This window comes from Necator americanus, chromosome I (assembly GCF_031761385.1).
Source record: "Necator americanus strain Aroian chromosome I, whole genome shotgun sequence".
Lineage (NCBI taxonomy): Eukaryota > Metazoa > Nematoda > Chromadorea > Rhabditida > Ancylostomatidae > Necator > Necator americanus.
The window spans coordinates 2100480-2127006 of NC_087371.1; the positions used below are offsets into that span (position 1 = coordinate 2100480).

General features: G+C 37.0%; 1 protein-coding gene across 2 annotated transcripts in view; it reads right to left on the reverse strand.

Moving 5' to 3' along the window:
- RB195_004236 (uncharacterized protein) overlaps window positions 1–26527 on the reverse strand; it is a gene marked incomplete at both ends in the record, with an annotated part of 89314 nt that overhangs the window by 11228 nt on the left and 51559 nt on the right. For both annotated transcript variants that reach the window (XM_064181068.1, XM_064181069.1), the window contains 3 exons: window positions 15657–15756; window positions 22446–22532; window positions 26308–26387. In XM_064181068.1, the coding sequence (XP_064033259.1) occupies window positions 15657–15756; window positions 22446–22532; window positions 26308–26387 (267 nt within the window). The remainder of the gene's footprint in view (window positions 1–15656; window positions 15757–22445; window positions 22533–26307; window positions 26388–26527) is intronic.

The window sequence follows — 26527 nt, forward strand, 5'->3', positions numbered from 1 at the left end:
ATGTAGCTAACAACCTAATTGTCGCAAAAATGCACCATTGCACATGTGGAAAATTACAGGTGGTTAAAATCCAGAAAATCTCTTATTTATTCGGATAAATGTATACTCTGGATGGTCCGAAGAGGATTACGATAGCAGCGACGAGAATTCCCACCCTATAGCAGCGGCTTTGGATTAGTGGCGTTGTTTTGGCGGCCCGTGAAATGCTCGTTAAGCTGTCGCCTCGCGCTCGTCGTCCTGGATCCATCCACGGGAATTCTCGTCATCAACACATTGAGGTGACGACGAGGGCGACTCGACGACAACGCGGAGGAGTGCATGTCAACGCCGATGACAATCCATTAGAGGACGATTGACAGAGAACCAGGTGGTGCTGGTGGGAAAAAATCGAGGAAGAGAAAAAATCATCCGGGACCAAACTTCCGGAGGAAATATTTTGCTCTTGCCAGATTCTCCTATTAATTATTAATGTTGTCATTGAATAGATTTCTGGAATATGCTATGCGGGCGCTGAGATTCGCTCCGTCTACGTTTCTTGGGATAAATATGATCTTGGTCGGGGTAAAAGTGAGAAAAGAAAGAAAATAGGGAACAGTTAGACTACATTTTAAGTTCACTGAAAAAAATTGTCCCAAGAAAAAAACTCAAAAAAGTGGAGACTTTTGAGAAAAAGAAAATACAAAAGAAAATGAGAGATCTGACAGGAAATGAAGTATGAAGAAATACAGAAAAGATAGATGATAACGAAATTGTAACCGAATGAAAGAAATCTATTTGAAGATACGAGAAAAAGATGAAAAATAGAAAATCATGGAAAAAATAAAGCTTGAAGTCTAGAAAAGAGAGAAAATAATAATTTGCATGTGCGGATGTGGCGGATAGGCAAGGATTGTTAGACGTAAAATTAGCAAAAAAAAAGTGCAATGAAGACCGATAATGGAAGATTCAAGCGAATAAATGTGAGGGATAAAAGGAGCGAAAAAAAAGCAGAGAATCGATTTTTATAATGAGGAAGATTTCTATTTTTTTCTTCTATTTCTATTTTATTTATTTCTATTTCTAAAAAAAAGAAAGGAAAAAAGATATGGAAATAAGGGTAATGACGATTCATTGCGAAAAAGTAGGAAAATTTTTAAGGCTGAAGGAAGCTGAAGTGTGACTCAAACACTAAGAGTAAATCCATTGCGGATACTGTAGGTCCACTTCTTATTGAGATTCTTATCCAAAAAGAAAAAAAATTAAAAAAGTCAGCATATAGGGATAGTGGTGATCTTTTTCGTGGAAAAATAGGAAAATTCATTCTCGAGCACTATATTAACTTTCTTGAATGCATTTCTATATTTAGATGATCCAGATGATCTTCCATGGATGAAGATTTCCCATCCGTAATGTTTAAGGAGACTTTTAAAAAGTATAGCTGTCTTAATTACAGAAGCTGTTTGCTGCTATTTTCCAAGAATTAAACTATGAAGGAAACCAGCAACAAAATAGAATTATTACGAGAAAATTATTAATTTTGAAACAAAGAGAGCAGCCACTCCTATTCGTCCACTTCCAACAATTAGGAAAAAAAACAAAAAAAAAAAACGAAAGCATAAACAACGAGCTTGACTGTAATCAAATTGAAACGAAGGGGTACTGTAAAAGGGATTTTTTTCGAATCCACATGTTAATTGACCCTAACTCTATGGAACTGCGCCTTAGCCTGAGAGAACATAAATGAGAATATTTGAGCGAGCAAGCGAGAGAGGATAGATGTGAAATTTTTGTTTATAAAAGAAGAAAGCCTTGTTTACAAGAAATAAACGTGCTAGGCTAATTTTTCAGGAGCGGAATAACAGGCGGAATGATGCTCGCCACATGGAATCCATAATTAAATTTAAATCCATACTCTATAACCCATTCACTTAGCTCAAGACCAGAGCTTCATTAAAAAAAGTAACACGAAAAGAGGAGGAGGATTTTATGTCCTCTCAGAGAGGGCCAGTTCCATAGAGTTAAGATTAATTACCATGTAGATCTGAAAAAAATCTTATTTGTATCCTCTGCAATCCTTAAAGAATCCACAAAGTCTATTTTAAAGATTTCATTTAAAAAAAGTAGAGAAGAAAATTCTAATCACTCCACTTATGTTACATCCTTTATTTTTCCATATATTTTATCCAGATAAAAATTATATTTCATATTTATTGTTATTTTTATGTTATTTATGTTTTATGTTTTTATTATATGTCATGTTATTATATTTATATTTATGTCATACATAAATGTTTATATCTATGTTTTGTATTTTATATTTTATATTTTATTCATGTTGAGATTAAAAAATATCAAATAACAAATAGTTAAAATACAAGACAAAATAATAAGCGTTTTTTATGAGTTTTCAAGAGTAGCGTTCCTCATTTTCTTCCTTTTTGGGCAGTTGAAGTACTTTTCTCTTTTCCTTCGCTTTCAAAGAGAGGAATTTTCCAGGAAAAGTGGGCTAAAGATACGAAAAGAAATATCATAAGATTATAGGAATATTTTTGAAGTATTATTAGTCTTAGAAAAAAGTTTTTGTTGTTGTTTTGTTTTTGAAGAGAGAAATTTTCCTGGAAGAAAAACTGAGCTGAACAACCATGAAAGGGCAACATAGTACTGAGAAAGTAACACTAGCTCCAGAAATGAGATAGAATTTTTGAAAAATTCCGGGAAAAATACTGTATTCTGTAAAGCCATGTGGGAGAAAACTACACAGTAGTTCTCCTCATAGAGGAATGGAGAAATATTGTCCGAGTGAATTACATCAAACACGGGAAATCTGGCAATAAATCCACGTTCTCCGCAGGAGAAAAAACGAGGCCTTTGGGACGAATTCCCGTCGATATACGCCTGGCTCGTAACCTGGATGAATGTGCTCATTCGTCCGAATCTGGCCAACCATGGTGTGGTACGGATGATGGCGTTGGAAGAGTAATTTGATTGAAATGCTTTCTATGGATATTTCTAGATTCCTAAGGCGATATGATGAAGGCGGTGGAATGGGGAGGAAGGGAGGGGGAAATCGGTCCTAAGTGGAAAATCCTCGACTAGCCGTTAGCCGTTGAAAACAGCGGATAATCCGGATGGCTTTTCGTGATGAGATGGTGGCGGCGGTAGCGGCGGTGACGGCGGCGACGGCAAGCTTGCAATCTGTCACAAAAGCCGGACTTCCTGGCCTGGGACCGAGAGTAATTGCAGGTCCTAGGGGGAATAATTTCGACCGTATTGAGGTTGAGCGATAACTGCTTTTGGAGCACAGCATGGTACGAATCGATGTGCATGCGATGGATGTGCGGATGTGTTCAACTAAACGCTACTTTCATCTGCACCTCATAATTAGTTCGTGTACATGGGATTTACGCATCGATGAATCCAAGCATGTTTTAGGATTCACGTGATTATCGCATGCATTCTGACACATGGCTCACGGAATAGTTCTCAGAATCAAGGAAGCAAAGTCAGGCAAAGTCCAATGATTACATCGACGGCAGCAATGAGTGTATAGGCGAATGGATGGATGATTGTACGAGTGAGTGAATGAGTTATTCTTGAATGCCGAGTGAATGAATGAATGAATGAATGAATGAATGAATGAATGGATGAATGAGTAAATGTCAGGATCCAAATCTGAATGAATGAACGAGTGAGTGAATGAGTTATGCTTGAATGCCGAGTGAATGAATGAGTGAATGAATGAATGAATGAATGAATGAATGAATGAATGAATGGGTAAATGTCAGGATCCAAATCTGAATGAATGAACGAGTGAGTGAATGAGTTATTCTTGAATGCCGAGTGAATGAATGAATGAATGTCGGGATCCAAATTCTAAAAGTATAGAGGTTAAATCCCTCTGAGCTAGAGATGACAACGTTAAGGTGGAATTTCGAATTCAGAATATTCTTTTCGAGGTCCCTTTAAAATTTTTGGGCAAAAAAATTATAGTTCTCTAATTTTTGTTTGTAGAACCAGCAAAATTTCATATTTTCCGCTTTCCCATGCTCGACCACTGAGGTTTTCAAAATTATTAACTATTTTTTTTTATTTTTTTTATTTTTTATATTTTTTTAAACCTACTATTTGTATAGTTGTCGACAGAACAGATGACGGTTCGCAAAAAACGATCAAATTCTACCGAATTTTCTTCTCGTAATTAATTATTTTTCTCATATATAATTCAAACAGAATATGAGCGATTGACAGTGGTTGGCAGTGTCATTCGTGCAGATATGCCATCAATAAGCCCCCGATGAAAAATAACAACAATAATTCCCACTAGTTTCCTATATCCTATCCGATAGCGCTGCTGGATTAATTTAAAGAAAACTTTTTTCTTACGGAAAAAAAAAACATTCCTAACTCACTTTTTCTAATATTAACCAGGAAACATCACTACATGCGGACTACATGTCTTACGAGAGAATTTTGCAGAGCCCGACAAGAAAAAAAAATGCGGACATCTTTAATTTAATAGAAATAAACTGGACACGGACATGTCGTGAGTGCATGAGAAAATCAAATTACGGAAACTACATAGAGTTAGGTTTGCGCTAATGAGGTTGAAACAAATTATGTTGCAAACGAAAAGGAAATTTTCGAACAAATTAGTGAAAAAGAGAAGCTAATTAACATATGATCGGTGAGGATTGAAATTCAGGAAATCATTAAGTGCACGTATTGTGCGTTAGACTTGTACTTTCTAGAGAAAAAAAAATGAATAGAAGAAAAAGGAAACATAAAGTCGCTCCACATGTACATATATGAAAAGATGAATGAATGAATAAGACCGAATCGGGTGAAGGATGAATGAATGTATAGAGGAATGAATGAATGAAGGAATGAAGGAAGGAAGGAAGGAAGGAATGAATGATTGAATGAATGAATGAATGAATGAATGGATGAATGAATGAATGAATGAATGAATGAATGAATGAATTGGATTGATTGAATGAATTGAATTGAAGGAGGTAATGGACGAATGAATGTACGGACGGATGGATGAATGAATGAACGGGTCACTGAATGGGCGAATGCAATGAAGAGCGGTTGATTGAGTGAATGAATGAACGAATGAATAGATGAATGGGTGGAAGAATGAATGAATGATTGAATGAATGGGCAGACCTAGGCCCACTTCCGCATTATATTTCTAAGAAAACACTCCAAAAACAATTGATGGGAGGGTAATTCATTTACAGTGTGTGGCTGAACGATGCAAATGAGGTGACTTTGAGGGAAAAATGGACCCGCTCAATGAGAAGATTAGGGAGCAGCCAAACATTCGAACGCCAGCCACTATTTAATCCAAAAAAATTGGTTGGCGGTTTTTTTTTCTCTCTTCCGCATGCACCCAAGAATCATCTAATATCTGTTGAAGGCTTCAAATTACGGAACAGCTCTGTATATCCGTGATCTGCGCATATAAATCAACGATATTTGCTGAAAAGACGATAAGTATCCCCAGAAGAACGTTCCTGCGTTTGTTCATCCAATAAAAATGACGGAAATCCAGCCGAGCTGCTGCTGCTGCCTTAGGGTGCATCGAATTAACGAAGGGATCAGAAGGTCATTAGCAAATTTATTGCATTTCTGTACCACTGCTTTTCTCGAGAAGAAGATTTATGGCTTAAGAAAATTAGCAGCGAAAAAAAGAAAGAAAAGAAAGAAGAAAAGAAGAAAATATAGCGTCTAGCATTTGCACACTTTTTTTGGAATCTCATTGGATTTCATGCAAAGAAAAGCAGATCAAAGCGGCGAATTTCCATCGGATGAATAATGCATTCGACATCCTGGAAAATTTCAAGACGGAAAAACTACCATTTAATTTTCTGAACATGAAAAATTAATGGCCAGATGCAATTTTTCGGTTTTTTTTCAAGTTTTTACCAAATAAATTCTATTGAAAGAAAATATGACTTTCATAGATTTTTTAGATTTGGAAAGATGCCAAGCAGAAATGGAGATCTGCTAAAAAAAAACTACATGAACAGCGACCTGAGTGAGAAGACCTTTGAGAAAGTTCAGGAAATTTTCCAGGGAATTTTCAATGCAAGTATGAGTTGTTTAGGATTACCCAAGTGGAAGAAGTACGTACAGCAAGGGAAATAAATAGTTTGTAGGGAAAAAAATCAGAAAAAAAACTCCCAATTCTACCCGATTTAATGAAATAGAGAGTTCTACCGAACGTCTTTCCACCGAACGATCCGCTGCAATCGCCATAGTTTTTTTTTTTTTGAAAAGGAAACATCATTCAATGGTGCTGGAGAATGAGGAATCCCTGTCGATAAAAGCCTGTCTGGAAAAGACAGACATTTTTTCCCCATTTCCAATGGCGTGAGGTCAGTGCAGTTGTCCAGAAATTCCAAAAACGTTCTTTGCTTCCTCCACCACATATTTTTCCAAAGTTCTCGTGAAAAAATGGAAAAAAAATCCTTGGGGAAGTGATATGGCTTCTATGCCTCGCGTCATGACTAGGAATCATCGAAAAAAAAAGAAACTCGGAGCTTACAGGGTGCTTTGAGTTCCTGAGACAAATTCACCGTATTTTAAACATGAACATGAGGTATACACGGAGCAAAAAATGAAAAATTTATTTTTTCTGGTGATGTCGTTCAAAGAAATTCAAACCGCCGACGGAGATGAAAAGCAGTACAAGATTACCTCATAATAACTCTCTTTAACCTCAAAAGAGAAATAAATATCTTGAATCGAAGAGAAACTCCTCCTCAAACGAATCCACCGCTACCGTAGTTAGTTCCCAGATAACAAAATTTGATTTTGAAAATCTCCCCAGGGAATCCATCGTGGATAAGCCAAATTAACTATCTTTGTCAACGAGTGGAAGCTGTTTTCGCTGAGAATTTGCCGTTCTTCTCGATGCGTCCAGAATTTTTTAAAGCTTTTCTTTAAAATTCAAAATTCAAAAAAAAAGGAGAAATGATGAAACGATGATGATTTTGCCATTTTCTGACAGAAGGAAAAGGTAGAATATTTAAAGCGAGAATTTCAATCCATTTACTACTTTACTTCACTACTTTTTTTACCACTACTCCTTTTATTACTTTTCCCATCGCTTTAAATGTAGCTGATGGGTCACGACATTCCCTACTGTCACCATTATGTCAGACTTTGCAAGTTCTGCACATTTGTACTAGAGCTAAAAATTTAAAAAATACTGTAGATATAAGCTTAAAGAAAAGGTTAAAATTGATGATGAAGTAGTATAGCGCAGCGGCAAGAAGTCTGTGTTGTGTGTTTACGGTCGACAATTCGACATAGCTCTGTAGCCAGAAAAATGTCTGCAAAACATGGTTCAAAGGATGAAAACAGCGATTTGATATTTTATATTATTATTATTTTTAATATGTTATTTTGTATAATTTTATATTTTACTCCATTTTATTTTATTTCATTTTATTTCGCTATTTTATATTTTACACTGTATTATATTATATCATATGGTGTTATGTCATATTTTAAGGACATTTTTTATATTTTATGTTTTTTATGTTCACATTTATTTACTTAACTTGTGTATTATTTACTTATATTTACATTTCATGTATCCTGAATTGAAAACCAAATAAAAACTCCTTTTTGGTCAAAAAGTAATTTAATATAAAAAAAAACTAAGATCAAAATTTGAATTAAAACAAACAACATAACAATAAATATAAACAAAACATGATTTGGCATTCGTCCATTTTTCATCAAAGAAACAAACTTCAGACAATCCGAATGAAATCCTAGGAATTTTCTGAGTTTTCCTGAGAGAGTACCAAAACCTTATCTAAGACGGGAAATATCCTTGAAACTACAAAAATCCGAAAAAAAATCTAAGTTAAATCAAAGTAAATCATATATATGTAGATATAACAACTTTTAAAAAATACTCTCTTGTTAATTCAAAAATCAGAATTGGTAGTTCCATTACAGATAATATAATAAAACAGAATAATAAAATATAATAATAATAAAATAAATAGTAGGTAATATAGATAATTCCTGTTGCTGTTTGAAACTTGAGCGAAATTCTAGTGAGCTCTGTTCCATATTGTTTTTTTTTTGCTTTATGGCACATCTGTAGATGTTTTCAAATAAATAAATAAATAAGTAAATAAATTCCCATTACGAACATTATCGTGATACTTTTTTCGCTTTATGGCACACCTATAAGTTTTTCAAGTGAATAAACAAATAAATAAATAAATAAATTCCCATCGCAGACATTACCGTAATACTAATTGCATACGTTATGTTTATATTGCATTGCACAATTGCACACCTATAGGTTTTTGAAGTGAATAAATAAATAAATAAGTAAATAAATAAATGCACACATTCTCATTGCAAGCATTACCGTAATACTAAAGATAAGTGATATATTGATATGCTAAGCATAGTGAATGATATAGGTGTTGGATAAGTGATTAGCGGGGTCCCGTCTGACAGTCTGTTGATGAAAAGCTGAAAGCTGTATGATTCAATTCCGAAAAGGGATCATCTCATCAACGGTTTCCATGACGACCGCAAGCATTTAATCGTCTGATAGCAGCTAACGTTGTCCCCGCTTCCGCTTAACGAGAGACGAGAGTAAACGGGAAGAAATGCGGCCGGCCGAAGATTCATCGCCGCAGGGTTGCAGCTCTCGTGACCGTAGAATTATTTGATTTTTGTTTCCGCCGCGGAAAAAAAAATATTGCCCATTCATTCAGTTATGACTGACATTATCGGGCTTATAGGTATGAGGTACGGTAGAAATGATCACGTAGAGTCGAATCGGCTTTGAACCAGCTCAACATCTGCTCAAGGAAAAATAAGATCAAAAAAAAAAGAAAAGAAAAGAAAAAGAAGTAGAAACCATGTATTCTTTCAAGGTTCTCGTGGAAAAAAGGAAAAAAAATCTTTGGTGAAATGATAAGGCTTCCAGGCCTCATGTTATGGTTAAGAATCATCTGTCTAAAAAAAAGAATTTCGGAGTTTAGGTGAGGGTGCCTTGAGTTTCTGAGACAAATTCATCGTACTTTAACGGAGCATGTGGTAAAAGTAGAGAAAAATAGAACAGAAAAATAGAAAAAGTAAAGTAGAAAAGTAGGAAAATAGAAAAAATTAAAAATTAATTGAAAGTTAAATAAGTTAAAGTATATACAAAGTAAAGTTAAAGTATATATATATATATAACGTATAAATAAATAATAAGTAGTAATGAGTTCATGAAAAGTACGAGTGTTTCATGGAAATCCACCGTCCCATCGTGATTCTCGACAAAAATATCCCAGAAAAAAGAGAAACTTTTCAAAAACTGTCATTTCCACCTCATTTTTATGGTTTTTTTTTTCCGAAGTAAATTTAATTTTCTTGCTTATAATTACTTTTTCTTTTTTCCTTTTTCTTTTTTCTTTTTTTTCCAGTTAATGATATTATATCTTTTTTTTGTTGCACTTTACTGCATTTCTCCTCAGCCAAAAAAAAAAAATCGAAAAATAATTTGAATGAGAAATTTCCCGCCTCCCCCTTCCCTACCTCCCCATTGAAAAAAAAGCTTATGAGCTTATGTTGACTAAGCTCTCATATATACCGTACCACTCGAATGTAAATTCATTTATCCTAGTGTCGTATATAATTTTCCAACCGTCGGCAACAACTCTGGGAATTCTTCTTGGATAGAAATATTTCTGTAGAAAAGTGCATTGAGTGGAAATCACACAGCGCTAGCAACGTGGGAATATATGTCTGGTGTATTTGCGGACTTTGTGCGAACACTTTGCGTGCGTTCTCAGCTGGTCGTATTTCACTGTGAGACCCGTACGGGGATTAGGTGAATGTAATCGTTGCTAGGACAAGAATTGTACGTCATCCACAGTATCGAATTCCAGAATTTCTGGATTATTGAAATGAGACGTTGAAATCACGAATTCTTCGACAGAACTATTTAATTGTAATTAATCACTAATTATAATTGTAGGCAATTAACGTCGTCTCGGGGAAAATTTTGCCTGTTTTACAGGCCAAAATTGACACATTTGTCCAATTTAAACTATAGGAGCTATACTTAAATGAATAAATAAACAAAATAGTAATATAAAACAATAAATATTAATGATATAAATATATAATAATAATATGTAATAAAATAACAATACATAAATTAAAATGTAGGAAGTATATTTGAAATAAGCGACTAATTTGCTTTCGAACTCTGTTTTATAGTTTCCTTTCAGTTCCGTTTAACTATTTTATTATTATATTTTTCAAATATATATTTTTAATTTTGTCCACTCCCAAAGATTTTGTCGATTTTCGATGGATTAATCCGTCAGAGACGGATTTCAAAGGATAAATTAGTAGCGGTTTTGTACTCCGCTCAAAGTCAGAAAAAGAAGGAAGGAGAAATGGACGCTGAGGCGGGGAGCACTAACCGATCCTCAAATGCTCAAATAAACCGACAAATGATCGAAAAATGAATCGTCGAATGAATGAATGAACGAATAAATGAATGAAGGAATGATGAATTGAACAAATAAACGAACGAATGAATTAACGAATATATCATTCTGATGAATGGAAAGACGAAAAGAAAGTGACAAAAAAAGACGTGAACCAAAGACAGAAAGTCAAAAAGGAGATGAAAAAGAAGAGAAGGAGAAAAAAGGAAAAGAGGAAAACGCGAAAAGAAAAGTCTTGGCGAAGCTGAAAGAAGTTAATCTAAAGGAGAATAGCAGGAAGATTGGGGAAAAAGATGAAAAGAGGGAAAAAGACAGGAGCAAAGAGAAAAAAAAACAATCATCCGTCGGTGGAGATTCTGTCAGCCGAAAATCTAACAACATAGTTTGCTTTGAAAAATACAACTCGTCAGCGCGAAGAAAAACTTTCCGTATCCTTGGTGAAATTACGGACTTGACAAAGTGTGACGCTCTACCGCAATTACATCATACCGTACGGCAGGACTCATAAAAGTGCAAGTTACAGTAGTAGGAAATAGTTTTTTTTTCTTTCTTCTGCACTTTTGAATAAAAATCCGAGTCCTACGGGACCTGAGGGAAAAAAGTGGTGTTCAAATTTTATAATTATTGCAGGAAATTCTCCAGAGCGTAAGGATGCGACATGAAATGTATTGGCAATTGGCATTTTCTGATGGTGTGTTTACTTCGCGTTCCTAGGTGGCACGTGCAATCAACTTGATGGACACATGACACTTAATTTAAAATAAATAGCCGTTTAAATGGCAACGGCTGAAGTGAGAAGAAGAGCGACACAAAGCGACAGCGCTGGGAAGGTCCCATAGGGGGTTGCTAGAGGCGTCATACGCGTTAAAGAAACAATAAAATGAAGAAGTATCAGTGCAATCCGACGACTTTTAGCAACAAGGAGAACGGAAAAGTACAAGGGAATGGGCGGAACCGGACGACGCTTTTGCACAGGGAACACTTCCAGATACACGTCGACGATTGGTGGAGGAGTAGTTAATGGGCGGGGCTAACATCTCGAAAATCACCTTATCCGACTAAAATACTCGAAATGAATCTGTTTAAAGAAGAGGTTCGAGGAAATCCTGAGCTCAGAATTCTGCCAGTAACAACGAGAAATTCGTCTTATTGAATCAAAAAGCACAGTGAAAAAAAGAAAGAAAAAACTCCAGACATTGCCAGGGATCACAGAGGGGAAACAACACAGAGAGATCAATTTACGCTACGATACACTTCTTTGCGCCAGTAAAAGTATGAACTTGAAGCGAACTCCGTCTTTTTGAATCAAAGAGAGCAATGAAAAAGGAAAGAAAAACCTCCAGACAAATCCAGGATCAGAGGGGAAAAAACCATTCCGAATGGTCAATACACGCAACGAAACACCTCTTTACGCCAATGGAAGGGTGAGCTTGAAGCGAAGTTTGTCTGAATCAAAGAGCCCAGTGAAAAAGCAAAGAAAACATCTCTAGACAAATCCTGGGATCAGAGGGGGAAAACCACTCCGGGTGATCAATACACGCAACGAAACAACTCTTTACGACAGTAGAATAATAAAGCGAAAGTTTTATCTTCTAAAATAGCAGAAAACAAGCAAATTTCATTGCAATTACTGTGGTTTTGACTCCTAATTTGAACTCTTTTGACATTTTTCATTCAATTTCACCGAATTCTTAAAGTAAAGAGTTTCGTAGTTTGTTGAACTGATGCCCCTTAGTACTTTTTGCCCACCGATTCCTCATATTGTGCAGAATTCCTTTTGATTTTGTTTCCACTTCCTTTTGCAAAGTAGTTCCGGAATTTTTGCTACAATCAAGGAAAATTCCACATTTCCGGAATTTTTGCTACAATCAAGGCAAATTCCACATCTAAAATTTCTCGGATAACGTAGTCAAGTGCCGGATACAAGAAAAATATGGGGCCAAAGGTGAAAACTGACATATTTACGCTTCGTCTAGCAATAACACCCTGTTATGGACCGATTCCTAATTAGGTTAGAAAACAAATCCGATATTTTTCCATAGTGTCCACTATTTTTATGGAATCTATTGTTATATTCACGCTTGATGAGATCAGAATTCACTGGGGCTCAGAATAGAAAACGGGACATGGAAGAGGTGAAAAGAATAGAAATTCGACTATAGCGGCCTCTTCGCGGGGAAAAAACAAACTTTATTCGAAGATATTGTTTAAAATTTTCTCCACTAAGACTATTCGGCGTCATTTTCCTATGAGATAAACAATTGCATTCCAGAAATTTTGATTTCGAGCGCATAATTGGCGCTTCGGTCGGCTTTTTTCCCAATAATGCAACGTTTCGTGCACAGTAAAACACTGACATCATTTATTTAAGCGTCCGGAATTCTCAATAAATCACGAGAGCAGAGAAATGAAACGATATGAAATCCAAGAACGTAAGCCATAATTCTCATGGATTCCTAGAACCATTTAGGAATGATTTATGCTATAAATCGTTGGCATACTGTACTAATAAGCACTTATCAATCAGAAATTATTTGTAACACAAATCAGAACAAAATTGCTACTGTAATTGTAGTTGTAAATTGTAACTGTAAATTGCAATTGTAATTTTAATGCAGAGAATTACCCTAAAATATGGTACAGGATAGAAGTAGCAGGATAGAAGGAAGGAGGATAGAAGGAGGAAAAAATTCTGCGTAGTAAGCGTCTGCTAGGCAGACGTTAGCCACTCTACAGTTTTTTTTCCTTCTTGCAATTAACTTCGAAAAACTCTGAAAAATCTGAAAACTTAGAAAAAGCGCTTTTGTTTTATGGAAACCTTCTTTCTCCACGATTTTATCTTCTTCTTGGATATGAATGTCGAAATGAACTATTCTCCATAAGACGCGGAAATACAGACACGGTCTGTGCTGCAGCACATACGCAAGGAATTTTTCTACTTAGAAATAATCTTAACGCGCAACCTCATCGGAACCTCACGGCTTCCCAGTTTCGATCCGTTGTTGCGTGTCCGTATAACATGGATCTACAGTAGACATCAACGCGGCGCGAGACCGTGCCCTCGTGATTAAATTTAGACGTCGCAATTTTTAGAAACAGCCTCTAGTCCCCGCCGACAGCATCAAATGCAAAAAGGAGTTCGGATACAAGAAAGACACAAGCGGAAATCTCTTACGCAATCGTGAAAGAAGCCAGAAATTTCCGATTTTTTTTCCAGGGACGTGTTATTTTCACATAACAACAAGTAGATGTTGAAATTTTCAGGGTCTTAGGATTTTTTGTTGCTTTCCTCAACAAATTTGCAAGCTCTTTTTCGATCTGACTGCAATCAACCTCAAACTCTATATATTTTTTAAATTCAACAAATTAGGCACCTTTTTAAGTATTGTAGGGTCCCATAAGTTTCTTTCCACGATCGTTAACACTTTAATTCTCAGCATCCTGAGTCTTAAGCCCAAAAAAAAATTGGCAATCTACCACATCAATGAACGTCGGCTATTGATTATTCTGCCGATAGCATTATTGATTGGAAGATTTTTTGTCGGGAAAAAGAATTAAAAAATTAAAAAAGTATGAAAGAAACTTATGTGACAACTTTGTGGCTTAGCAAACCAACGGACTGACATTTCAGCGATAGGTTCTGCATAAAAACCGCCGGTGACATGACTTCGTCAGGAAATCCTGAGCGCTTATGGATCGAAATTCATCTCACACAGCATCCCTAGCCAGATTTTAATGGATACCCGGTTAGTTTTTCGTGTCCAGAAAGAACTGACCGATAGGATTTGAAGAGAAAAATTTTAGCGTGGTTAGTTCAGCGCTGGTTTCTCTGGAAGAATTGCAATAGAAACCCCCTCCTCGGCTTATGGGGTAACCGGAAATCAAGATCATCGGATTGTGTTTCATGCTGTTGTTTTCGATTCGGTGTGGTTTTAGGGCATCAGGAAAAAGGAGGGAATGAACTCATATTTAACATAGAAAGAATAAATGATGAATGAAAATGAATGCATGGCAATTAAAAAGGATTTATGGAAACTGAAACGAAAGGAAAAGAGCCAGTAATAAATCACAGCCAAGAACTCATTTACGAATTACATCCCGCAGAGGCAGAAAATGAAAAGGAAGAAAGGGGACGAGAAAAAAAGAAAGAATGTTAGAATGAACGAAGAAATAAATAAACAAATAAGTAATGTAAGAACACGAGAGGGTCGAACTAAGCTTAAGGACTTCATTCCTGTAAAATATGTCGATGTCGAGAAAAAAAAGAATTGAATGAACAATTTGATGAATGCCTGATCTTTTCGACGTTCGAATGGTGAATAAACGATGAATGAATGAATGAGTGAATGAATTAATGGGTGAGTAAATATACGAATAAGTGAATGAATGAATGGATGAATGAATGAATGGGTGAATGAAAGAAACGATGAGGTGTTGAATGGATTAAGAAGTGAATGAAGACTGAATGAACAAATGAATGAATGAATGAATGAATGAATGAATGAGGGAATGAATGAATGAATGAATGAATGAATGAATGAATGAATGAATGAATGAATGAATGAATGAATGAATGAATGAAAAGAAGAATGAGGTGTTGAATGTGAAGTGGATATATAAATGAATCCATTAATTATTTAAGTAAAAGAATGTCATCCAGTCCATCGAATGTACTCCATACGCCAGTATTTCCTTCATTTCTTACATTTCTGGAATTCCATCCACGTGAAGTGACAGAGAAAAAAATGTGGCCGCCCGAAAAGAGAACAGGAAGTCTATCCAAGAGTGTTTTCGTGACTTGGTGAATCCCACTTCCAATCAACTTCAACGAAATTTGTTGAAGCGGTGACGAACGAACCTTTACAAGTGGTTGTAAGAGGAAAACGAAGCACTGAAGCGGAATTGTATCATAGACTGAGTGTTTTTTTTTCTGGAAATTTCTCCATCACGCCAATTCTCTCCACATACATGAAATGTGCAACGGCTGCACAAAATTCTTTTATCCCGTAACGACGTCCGTTCACCGTGAAATTGTTGTGGTTGTCAAAATCCAGACGAGCAGACCGTAGACGCACATTCAGGCCATATTTTACTTCGAGTATGTACTTCAAGGAATCACAAATGACCCAACGCTGTTTCAGTTCGGCTGAAATAACCCCAAAAAATCTCCAAACGATAAAAATTCACCGTCAAACTCGTAATGATGTGATGATGGTACGCGATCCTCCAGACTTGAGATCGCATGCATTTTTCGTAGCGAACTAACTCGCCCGAGATTTGTTGATGACTGAAAAATGAAAAGAACAGTTATCCGAAGTATAAACGAATAGTCGAAAAATTACGAGAATTATGTTAAATCAATTCTCAAACTTCTCTTAAGCGATTAATGGAATTTTAAGGGCTTCACTGATTCGTTTTCACTAACCGTGCATTGTTTTCTCAAATTTCTTCTTGGATTCCTCCCTATATGCCCCGTGGCGTTTTTGTAAAGATTTTGCGTGAAAATAAAATATTTTAACAATGTATTTTATGCTATTCGATGGAAAATAATGTGGTCTACGGAATAGCGTGTTAGCGCTGTTTGTGTTAGCGTACTTAGTGTTTTATGCTTTCCTCTTCACCTTTTTTTTACCTTGTGTTATTTTCACGTCAAAAAAGTCTCACGTCGATGAAAAGAATATTTTTGACAGCTCGTTTTTTGTGTTTAATCGAAGGGTGAAAACTAAAGAAGTTGCTCCAGAGGTTTGTGAAGTGTATGGGGAAAAAGCGATGTCCCATGGGACAGCTCAAAGGTGATTCAAACGATTTAAAGATGACAATTTCGACTTGTATGGTCGAAGAGTTGAATAGTTTGTTGAAAGTTTGGAACAAGCTGTGAACAACAACAAAGAATACATTATTGATTGACTTGGGATTCATTTCTTCTTTATTTTTATAGAAACTAAAACTTAAAAAAAGTCAGAACTTAATGGCGAACCCAGTAGATGACTATGCAAGGCAAACTCATTTCAAATGGCCACGTACATATGTACACGGGTCAGATTGCTGCCTACTAGCGGTGTCCCTCTTCATATTAAGTCTAATCAGGGATTTGAGCATGAGCTCTGAACAGGTACGGGCTACATAACTTGCACAGTTATTTGGCTGGAGTTTTTTCTGCATCTCTGCAGAATTATGAAGTTTCCTGAAATGAATCACAGCCTAATACGAATGTCTAATGTTTTGTCTAAGCCGGAACCGAATTGTACGATTGAGTTTCGTACACTTTTCCGAAATCGTAATAAACACCTTGGGAACAAATCGTCAAAAAGTTAATCAGATATTGCAAAAAAGTGCTGTCACACTACCAACGCCCATTCCAAGTACGTCGAATACCTAGAGGGAACCCGTTGGTAGAGAATCTCTGTTACGCGACGCTGACGTGCTGGACATCGTCTGCCTGAGGGTACTCGGGTCACACGGTGGGTGTCGATGGGGATTGTTCCGGCGAGACGCCAACTCTCTCAGACTTTGAAGTAATGACGAATGAGTGGATTCTGAGCGAGCTCAAGCTGTAGATCGAGAAGCATAACTGTATTCAAGGACGACACCTTCCAGCGGAGATGCGGTCAACCGCATGTCGTAATGCGGAAGCGCCCTATCGCGGGCGAGCGATTCTAAGCCGGCGATGTTCCTATGGGAAGGAAGCAGAAAATTTCGAAATTTATACCTTTCGATATGTGCCATGAGAGGGCGAATCGTAAGAGGACGAGGGTGCCATGGAAACAAAAGAGAAGCAACGTTAAGATAAATAGTACACGAAGAGCGATAGTTCAGCCGTAGTTCCCATTTAAAGGCATCACCCCACGAATCCGAGGTGGTGCAGATACTTTGGAGAGAGGGATGATTCCGTCCATTTCTTCCTAACTGCCGTAAAAAACGGCCCAGAAGATGCGGCGCCGCCCAAGGCTGGCGAGCTCCAGTCGAACTCCTTGTAGAAAATAGTGCGCCAAAACGCCTGAAGCCGTATCTTCCGGACCGTGTTTTACGGCAATTAGGAAGAAATGGACGGAATCACCCCCCTCTTCATAGTCTCCCATCCCGTATACGAATACTCCACCTGAAATCCGTACCACCTCAGATTCGTGGAGTGATGCCCTTAACATGGGAGCGGTCAGGAAGACCACTATATAAGCAGTCTACTAGAGTATTTATTCCTCATTCAGTGGATTCTCGCGCGTCAAAGCTCGCAGGATTCTGTCAGGAGTCTTTTAACCTCTTGTTTTATTATCACTTTGCCTTATTCTTGTTGTCACTCGTTTCCCGTACTTATTTGCTTATGTATAGTGCATTTTATTGCTGCTTCAATGTTTCATTTGAGTGTGCCTTGAGTTGCTTATGGTCGTTTTTAATTCTTTTCTTTTGTCTTGGCTCAAATGACCAAGTTCGAGGTAATAAATACTCGCTGCAACTCGACCACAAAAAAAAAAGACTCGGGTGGCACGGAAACATCAACCGACTATTTATTACCGTCAGCCCGTCAAGTAAATGAAGTCAAATTCATTTTAAAAGTGAAAGGCAGAACGTTCGAGCTGGTATTTGATATCCAGAAAAGTGCAGAAGCTCTCTTACTCATACATACTTCCAAATGAAAATCTACTCTGAGCTTTTTCGTCACGTAATTTTAGCGAGCCAGAGGAATTTCCAACAAATTCTTGAGGTGTCCAGCAAATTTTTGGAATTTTTCTGATCACCATAACGTAGAAATTGTGAGAAATTTTGATGCACTTTTTGACAATGGCATTCATAAAAAATTTACTAGCCAGAACTAAACTTAGGGAAAGTCACTAAAAAAATTTGCGACGGGAGCAATGCTTGAATATCCAGGACATCCAAAACGTTCGGTTTCTGTAGAAGTCTAAACGTTAAATTTAAAAAAAAAAAACATATGATCCTCTCCAGGGCCAAAATCCGGGGTTTGAGAAAAGAGTAATTTCATTAGTATCAAAGATAGCAAAACCATGAGATCTAACCATTAATTTGAATCTTGAGGGAACTCTGCTACCTCCTTACGGATCCAAAACAGATGTTCTCTTTGTATTCTGACTTTTACACGTTATTATTGATTTTCAGAAAAATTTGCAGCTCCGAATAAGATTGAACTCTTCCATCCCTTGCAGAAAAAGGATAAAAAAGAGGGAAAGTGTTAAAATCGGTTGCTTGATTTATTCCTGAGTTTTCATTTTCCTACAAACTCAAACATCAAACTGCATCATCGATTGTGCTCGCTCGCAGACGCTCCGCATGTGCCTGCGCTCGCATACGTGGCACGTTGTTTGGCGCCTCGTAGGAAAATTCGACCGACGGAGCCTTTTCCCACGCGGTTTTTCAGGACAGTGTTTGGGGATTGACGCTTATCCTGGTCATACTTGTAATCCACACCTTAATTCTATCTTTTCACAGGGAAATGTTAACATCGTCAATTTCGTGGCATAATGCATCCAATTCGAATCAAATTCCCAAAAAGTGCCGGATGCTAAGCGAGCAGAAATGAACACACATAAATTGGGGGTGTGAAAAATTAGATCGCATTCTAACGCGATTACAAATTTTGTGAGTTTTCGTTTCTAATTTTATATTCCCTTAATTAGACAGATTTTTTTTTCGCTCAATATCTCTTGTGTTTCTTTACATTTGATACGCCAATGTTACCTTCCAAAGAGGATTTCGAAGAAGCAAATATTTGCTCCACGTCACTTCTGAGATAATTCGCACATCAAAAATCAGCTTTTCAGGAAAAAACAATTTTTGTTACTATACTTAATTACTACTACTTAATTACTAATATACTTTAATTAATACGACGAAAAAAAATTCTTTTTCCGTTGTGGAAGAAAAGATGGGAACATGTAGGTGGTTGTAAAATGTTGAACGGTAAGTATAAATCATAAGTAAAAGTAAGTACTTGCTTTTAGATCCTCTCCAGGGGTCCAAAGATGAATCGCGAAGAGCAATGTCTCTGCATAACGGGGGAACTCGCGCCCTATTTAAAGGCATCACCCCACGAATCTGAGAGTGGTACGGATTTCAGGTGGAGTATTCGTATACGGGATCGTAGATTATGGAGAGGGGTGATGCCGTCCATTTCTTCCTAATTGCCGTAAAAAACGGCCCGGAAGATACGGCTTCGAGCACTCCGGCGCACTATTTTCTACAAAGAGTTCGATTGGAGCGCGCAAGCCTTGTGCACGCGCCGCATCTTCCGGGCCATTGCGGCAATTAGCAAGAAACCTGAAAAACCTCCACCTGAAATCCGTACCACCTCAGATTTGTGGAGTGATGCCTTTAAGGCTGATATTTGATTGCGCTAGTCACCTCACAACAGGTTTCTAGCCTTAGCAGGAGAGTCATCTGATCCTAAGGTACGATGTTCTCTTCTACTTGTAGCTATGAGGCCCAGCAGTAAACGTAGGACTTTCTTTTTTTGGGCGAATGAGGCGTTTGGTCGGATAATTCACGTTCGATTTCGCCCTTTCAGGCTCTGATGACGGCAATATTCTCGAAACTTTAGCCAAGAATAAAGGATATCAACAACTTCGTGTCTGGCTCAAGTGAAGAAACAAAAAAAATAAGCATAAACACGGGGAAAAAGATCTGATTTGAAAATTTCAAGAACTGAAACATTTCTGGGTAGCAGTTCCCACAAAAAAAAAACTATGATCAATAAGCCATTTTCTGTCACCGAAAGGTATCAGCTCAAATATCCACCATATTTGTTTTGATGTCGAAGATGACGGGGGAAAAATAAGGAATTTCACACAATGCTATTCGCACATGGATATAATATGGATGTTTTCATCGGTGATATATGTTCGAGTCGATCCGAAAAATTGTGGAGAAGCAAAAATTTGACGAAATTCAACCATACATACTCTTTCATTCATGATTTCCTATTAATTTCCCTTGTCATGAAATTCTACCTCTTCGACGCTGAAGTGGATCTGCGTCCGGATGAAAATCGCACGCTTGCCTGAACACAAAGGAAACGCCTCATTTCTCATGGAAAGCGGAGTAATGACGTCGTTTTCTCTGTTTTTTTCATCGTTTGCGTTTGCTTAAATTCATGCGTTAAATACGCGAATGGCGATGATTTACCGTAATGATGTGGAGAATGGTGTAATTGCGGAAATTTTCGCGAAGCGTAGAATTAGACAATTCAATTTCGACAGAATCGAATGATTAATGGAAGTAAATTGAATGGAAAACTTGAGAACATTTATATTAATGAGGAAACATTTATTTATTACCTAGTAATATTTATTTAAGCGTAAATTTGTTATTTGATATTGTCGCGTGTGTGGAACCTCTTATTTCTGTTAATTTTCACCTGGATCTACCGAATTTATGGTCACGAACACCATAATAGCTTTCAATAATGTAAACATACACAATTTCATCTCCGTACGTTTCCCACTCAACGAGAATTCCTTGAAATAGGTCCGCGAAGCAGTTTTCAGGGGATGTTTCCGTAGAAAAACAATAGAAAAACCAATATGGAATGCATGAGAAAAAGATAAATGGGAACTTTGGTGAATAAATGGTGTTCCAAGGAAAGAAATGAGCGATAAACGGACGTAGCCGAACGTTTATACTCCGTTTCAGGATGGACACACTATGTAGAAGTAGTAACTACTTCCTAGATGAAGGTCATTGATAGAATGGTCAGCTCATTCAATGATGGTCGGGAATAAAATTTCCCTTACATCCTACAACTCCCCGAGAATTCTAAAAGTTCTCTCCTAGATCTTGTTTTTACTTTTTCTCTTCTCTCTCTACATTTTTTTTTCCCGAAAAACCCGCCTTAAATCCTAGAAATATTGAGGAATTTTTGAAGTTCCCCCCTAGCTTTTACACTCCTTTTTCCTCTTGTTTTCCACATCTCGCAAAAAAAAGGAAACCTTTTCCGTTACTTTCACAGTTTACCACAGGATTCAGAGGATTCCTTCCAGTTTCTCTACCGGACGTATTTTTTAGTTGTTTTCTATACCATTACCCATTCAATACATGGATTCCTTAGCTGTTTTTCCAAACTATTACCCGTAAAATATATTTGAATGTTAAAATTCAATTACCACAGTTCATAGTAGTAGTATCATTTATCCAGCCGGTTAAACACACTCAGGTGGTATCCAGTGAAAATAAATAAATAAATAAATAAATAAGTTCATCAGAGGGGGTGGTGGAAACATTTATTCAGCGTTCATGGTTCCATTTTCATCGTATTTATCCGCTCAGGATTCAAACTGTTTTGGATGTGAGCTCAGCTATTCGTTGTAGTTGGATAAAGGATGATAAAGGATGCTATGTTAAAGGAGCACCCTTTCCCATCATCAATCCACCAAAACACCGAGGGATGTGAGGAATCCTTCCTACAAAGAAACGTTTCCAGTTTGATATTGTAAAAAAAGTTTAAAAAAACTTAGAAGAAAGCATGCTTGACGAAGCCGGCAACAATTTCAACGTCCCTCTCCTTTGAGTTCGTCGAGAACGGAGACAAAATGACAATTTTCGGATTCGAAGCGTACGTAATTACGTACGTATATACGAATTTAATGAGTAGACATTCTCGGGAAGAACTGCGTCAAAACAAGGCAATATCTTCTCTCTAATTCCGGAAAAACATCAAGTACAAATTCGTTGTGAAACACAATCCACAAATTTCATCGGAATAGAATTCCAATAAGATATTTTATTGAGTACCACGTTCACGTATAAGGTCTACTGCTTTTATTGGATTTTTGTGGGATTTCAGGAGATTTTCCTTTCCGGATCAGTTGTCGAAAATCGTGGAACCTCCTTGTAATTACTTGGGTCTACTTTCTGATATATTTTTTCTCACATCTTCATCAAGTAGCGTTAGAGTTCAGATATTTAAATATTATATTTATAAATTTATATGAAAATTTTAGTTAAGTTATGAAAATTTGTGCGCCTTACCTTGGCAACAGCCGTGTTACCACCGGTCAGCAGTGGTCGAATCGCTCCTTGACCCAATCCGTTCATACGCATCCAATTCATCGAAATCTGCAAAATTGGAAATACTTGGCTGAGGCTAGAAGCAAAGATAAATAGCTATGTCACTGCTTTTAAATATTCCCCATTAAAATATTACTCTTAGTTTCTTTTAGTCTTTTTTCTTTTTTGCTGTTTTTTTTTTGCTTTCTAATTCAAATCTTTTTGCTTTCTTCTTCATAAATCGAATAGAAATGTTTTTTTCCTTTCAAAATATCCTAGAAAAATCTTATGCAATGTCTATTAGGACGTCTGCAGTAGAATTTGTCGGTTCGAAAATGTGGTGTCGTGTCCAATCTGTGCCTTCGCGCCGTGGGGTCCCGCCACGATGCCGCTGCGATGTCTTATCCATCTTATACACTTTCATGTATTCATGGCGCTGGTACACATACATTTTTATGTCTTCGTTTCATTGTTAGCCAAGGTGTACCGTAGTGTACATTAAAAGGAACAATATTTCTCTATTGTAAAACACATAAAATACCGGTAGGGGCGGGTGTGGCGCAGTCGGTTAGAGGTCCGTCGTAGCCGCACGGCCGAAGGTTTGAAGCCGCCCTAGTGCAAACCAAACCTTTCATCCCTCCGGGGTCGATAGATTGGTACCAGGCGTGTCTGGGAGGATAAATACCACTGACTTGATCACCGACTGGGCCCCTAAGTCATTGTATAGGCCAATACGCGTTCCAAAACCTCAACGATTACGAATTCCAGTAAAACGCGTTGGCGCATCCCAAGTGGATTGATACGACAGTGACTTTATGCTTTTTTTTAAATGTCCGTTGTAAAAATGCCGTCAAAACGCCAAAGGTATGGAACGTGAGTTTAGGGGCGGCTCTAAAACTTGCAAGAGGGAAAAGGTGCAGTCGAAATAAACACCCCTGAGCACCTCCCAACATTGGTCGCGGCTAGCCCACTATAGTATTCAGTTCTGCGCAGACCCTTCTGGATCTGGGCTGTCCCTGCCAGGATCCTGCGATGCTGTCTCCACCTGCAGGGAACAAGATTGGGTAACACGACATGTTATATGAGGTGATATTAACTGGTGTGAAAGGTTGGGAACCCGTTGATAACGTGCTGAAGGCGGTGACCGTCAGCCATTTATTCGATGTGGAAGAAAATATTTCCAGAATTTTGTTGCTGTCAACTTAATTGGGATTAGTAACCAATGTACTTTAAAAAGATTGTCGATTTAAAAAGAATAAAATTAAAATTGAAATTAATTTGATTTATTTATTTTTATTTAAAGTAAAAAGAACTCTACAGAGAGCACATTTTTCTTTGAATCACATAGAAATGGGTTAAAGATATCTGTTCATTCTATGGTTATCTAAAAGAACAATTTTAGTCACGAGGAAAACTCCCTCGTTAGTGCTATTTATTTATTTTCACCTTTTCAAGTAAATTCAAAGAAGCGGCTGAAATCAACCGATGACGAATTTGACCGAAAATTCAGCATTTCTGCTTTTCCTTTATGGATAACCCGACCGTATTGGATACTTTTACAAGTAATAATTCTTCGAATCTTACAGCGGAAATTACGTTCTTTACAGTTTTTATTCGTAGGATTTTTGGGTGGCCAACTTTCCTCTTCGTAGAGATCAGAAAGATTTTGTTCTCCGAGATCTACAGGAAGAAAATGCATTAAGGATCTGATCTGAAAGCAGCTGAAAGAGTAGCAGACAATTAAAAACGACCCTACTAACTGCACTAGGGCACGGGATTCCCGGATGATGTCATCCGTCGTCGGCGTTTTTCTAATTCTTCATGCATTTTGTGATTAGATCTAAAGAGAGAAGGGACTCCTCATCATAAAAAAAGCTTCTACTCTAAAGATGGCTAATTTACTTTGAAAGTGATCTCTATTCACCTCGAATCAACGTTTAAAATTCGCGATTTGGACGAGTTTGACCCTAAATATTTAGCGTTATATTTATATCTTCATACAAAGTAAAGTGAGCCAAAGTATACGCCGAACTGTCGGTGCTGTACCTATTAATTTTTTAGAAGGGTATCATGTTGGCAGATGTGAATGGGAGCCATTAATTTTTAAAGCCTACCTGCACTTTCTCATTTTCATTTCATTTTCCAAGGCTCTTATGTTCCAATCTGCTGAGTTTCTGTTCTTTTTTTTTCTAATTATTAAATCATCCCTTGAGTTTACCGTTCGCGTGACTTATTCCTGCTCTTTCTCTTTCCACTCTTTCTTTGTTGCTGGATTTTCTATTGTTTATTTATATTCAATCCTTGCTTCTTACTCTTAGGGCGTAATAGATAAATAAACAAATATTATGAATGATATTTTATTAGACAAAGGGAATCTATAGTCAGAGTAGATCATGTGGTGTTTTCCTTTTCTACTAAAAATGCATTTGTAGACATATTTAAGTCATTTTTATTTTTTTATTATTTTATTTATATTTATTGTGAATGAATATCTTTTGAAAAGAACGAAATTCACTGCAAAGGCAGTGGATTTGCGATCTGCGATTGTCACGTAATTTAATTCAAACTTGACAAAAACGCCTTAAGTGTGTCAATTTCCGCGCCACGTCTCAACTGAGTAAAAATAAGAAAGAAACCAACGTATTCACATGCAAGATTCAGCGCGTCAAAAATAAAAAAATAAAAAATAGATTTGAATTTTTTTAGCGAATACGGCGAAATTTAATAGATACATCACGTCAAAGCAAAAATCAGACTGTTCGAGAAACTCGCAAAGGAATTACGTTGTGATAATTATTAATTAATTATCACTTTTTCGTTTTGTTTAGTTAAGAACAGAGAAACCAGAACAGTTTTTTTTTTCTCCACAATTTTCTGGGATTTAGATTTTCTCGTTTCTTTCTCTCTTAGTTGGTCTTAATTAGTTGAAATGTGAGCACTTTTAATTTTATTTTAATTAGTTTTTAATTTTTTTGTGCTCAATGCTTCCCACATAAGAGAACGTACTTTTCATAGAGAACTGGTCCCAAACTAACCCGCCAGAGTTTTCGTTAGAAGAATTTCAAGGACATCATGGAATAGGCAGAAGCGGCGATGCAGCCACCTTTCGACTTTTTTTTCTAGCCTCTTAATTTTTTAAAAATTTTCTATGGTTTTTTCTTTTATCTATGACTTTTTCTTTTAACTATTTTCTATGATTTTTAATTTTTTTCTATGACTGCACTAACTGACAGTATGATTCAATAACTGAATATAAAGAGCAAATTTTCAGAGAAATACGTGAAAGCGAAGGTCTTGGACGGAAACAGTGTGAGCTTTTGTGCTCATCAAGGAATTGCTGAATTTTTCACAATACTATCCGTGCGAGAAGTGATCCCAAACATGAACCACCTAATTTTTCTGCACATTTTCATACGGTGGAGAGCAAGAAAAAAACCTTCGCTTTTAAAACAAATCGAAAAATTATTCAAGGCTGAATGCATAGGAGGTACGGTGACGGAATATGATGTCAGATTGATGATGTTGAGTTGAAGAGTTTCTCAATGGAATGGAATTAACGGATAGATGCATGAAAAGGACATATTCAATTAATTCACAGTGAATGAAATTTAATTTGCTGCACAGCTGAAACCTGTCCTCTTCTAAGAACAGCCATAAAATGTGAACATACTGCCCTGATACTGTATCTTCGTCTCCGGAACCTACATTAATAACGATAGAAATAGATGCTGAATAGATGCTTAGCAAGGCTAATAACGTGTTTTCAACTTGAGAAATCTTCAACGTGGTCCCGAACAGAAAACGAAAACACGCAAAACCAACAACAACAACAAAAATTCATCACCTGAGCGACATCGGTATTCGAGTCGAATGAGGACTGCGGTGATCGTCCACCGAGTGTTGGACCTCTGCCGGTGGCCGCACCTGAAATCGCTACCAATCCAGCGATCAGCTCTTTTTTTACAGGAGATTTTTAAATTTTAATCGAAAAGATGCTGACAGAACAACAACACCAAGGGATTCATGCAGGTGCGGTGATAAAATCTCAAAAATCACTTGATATT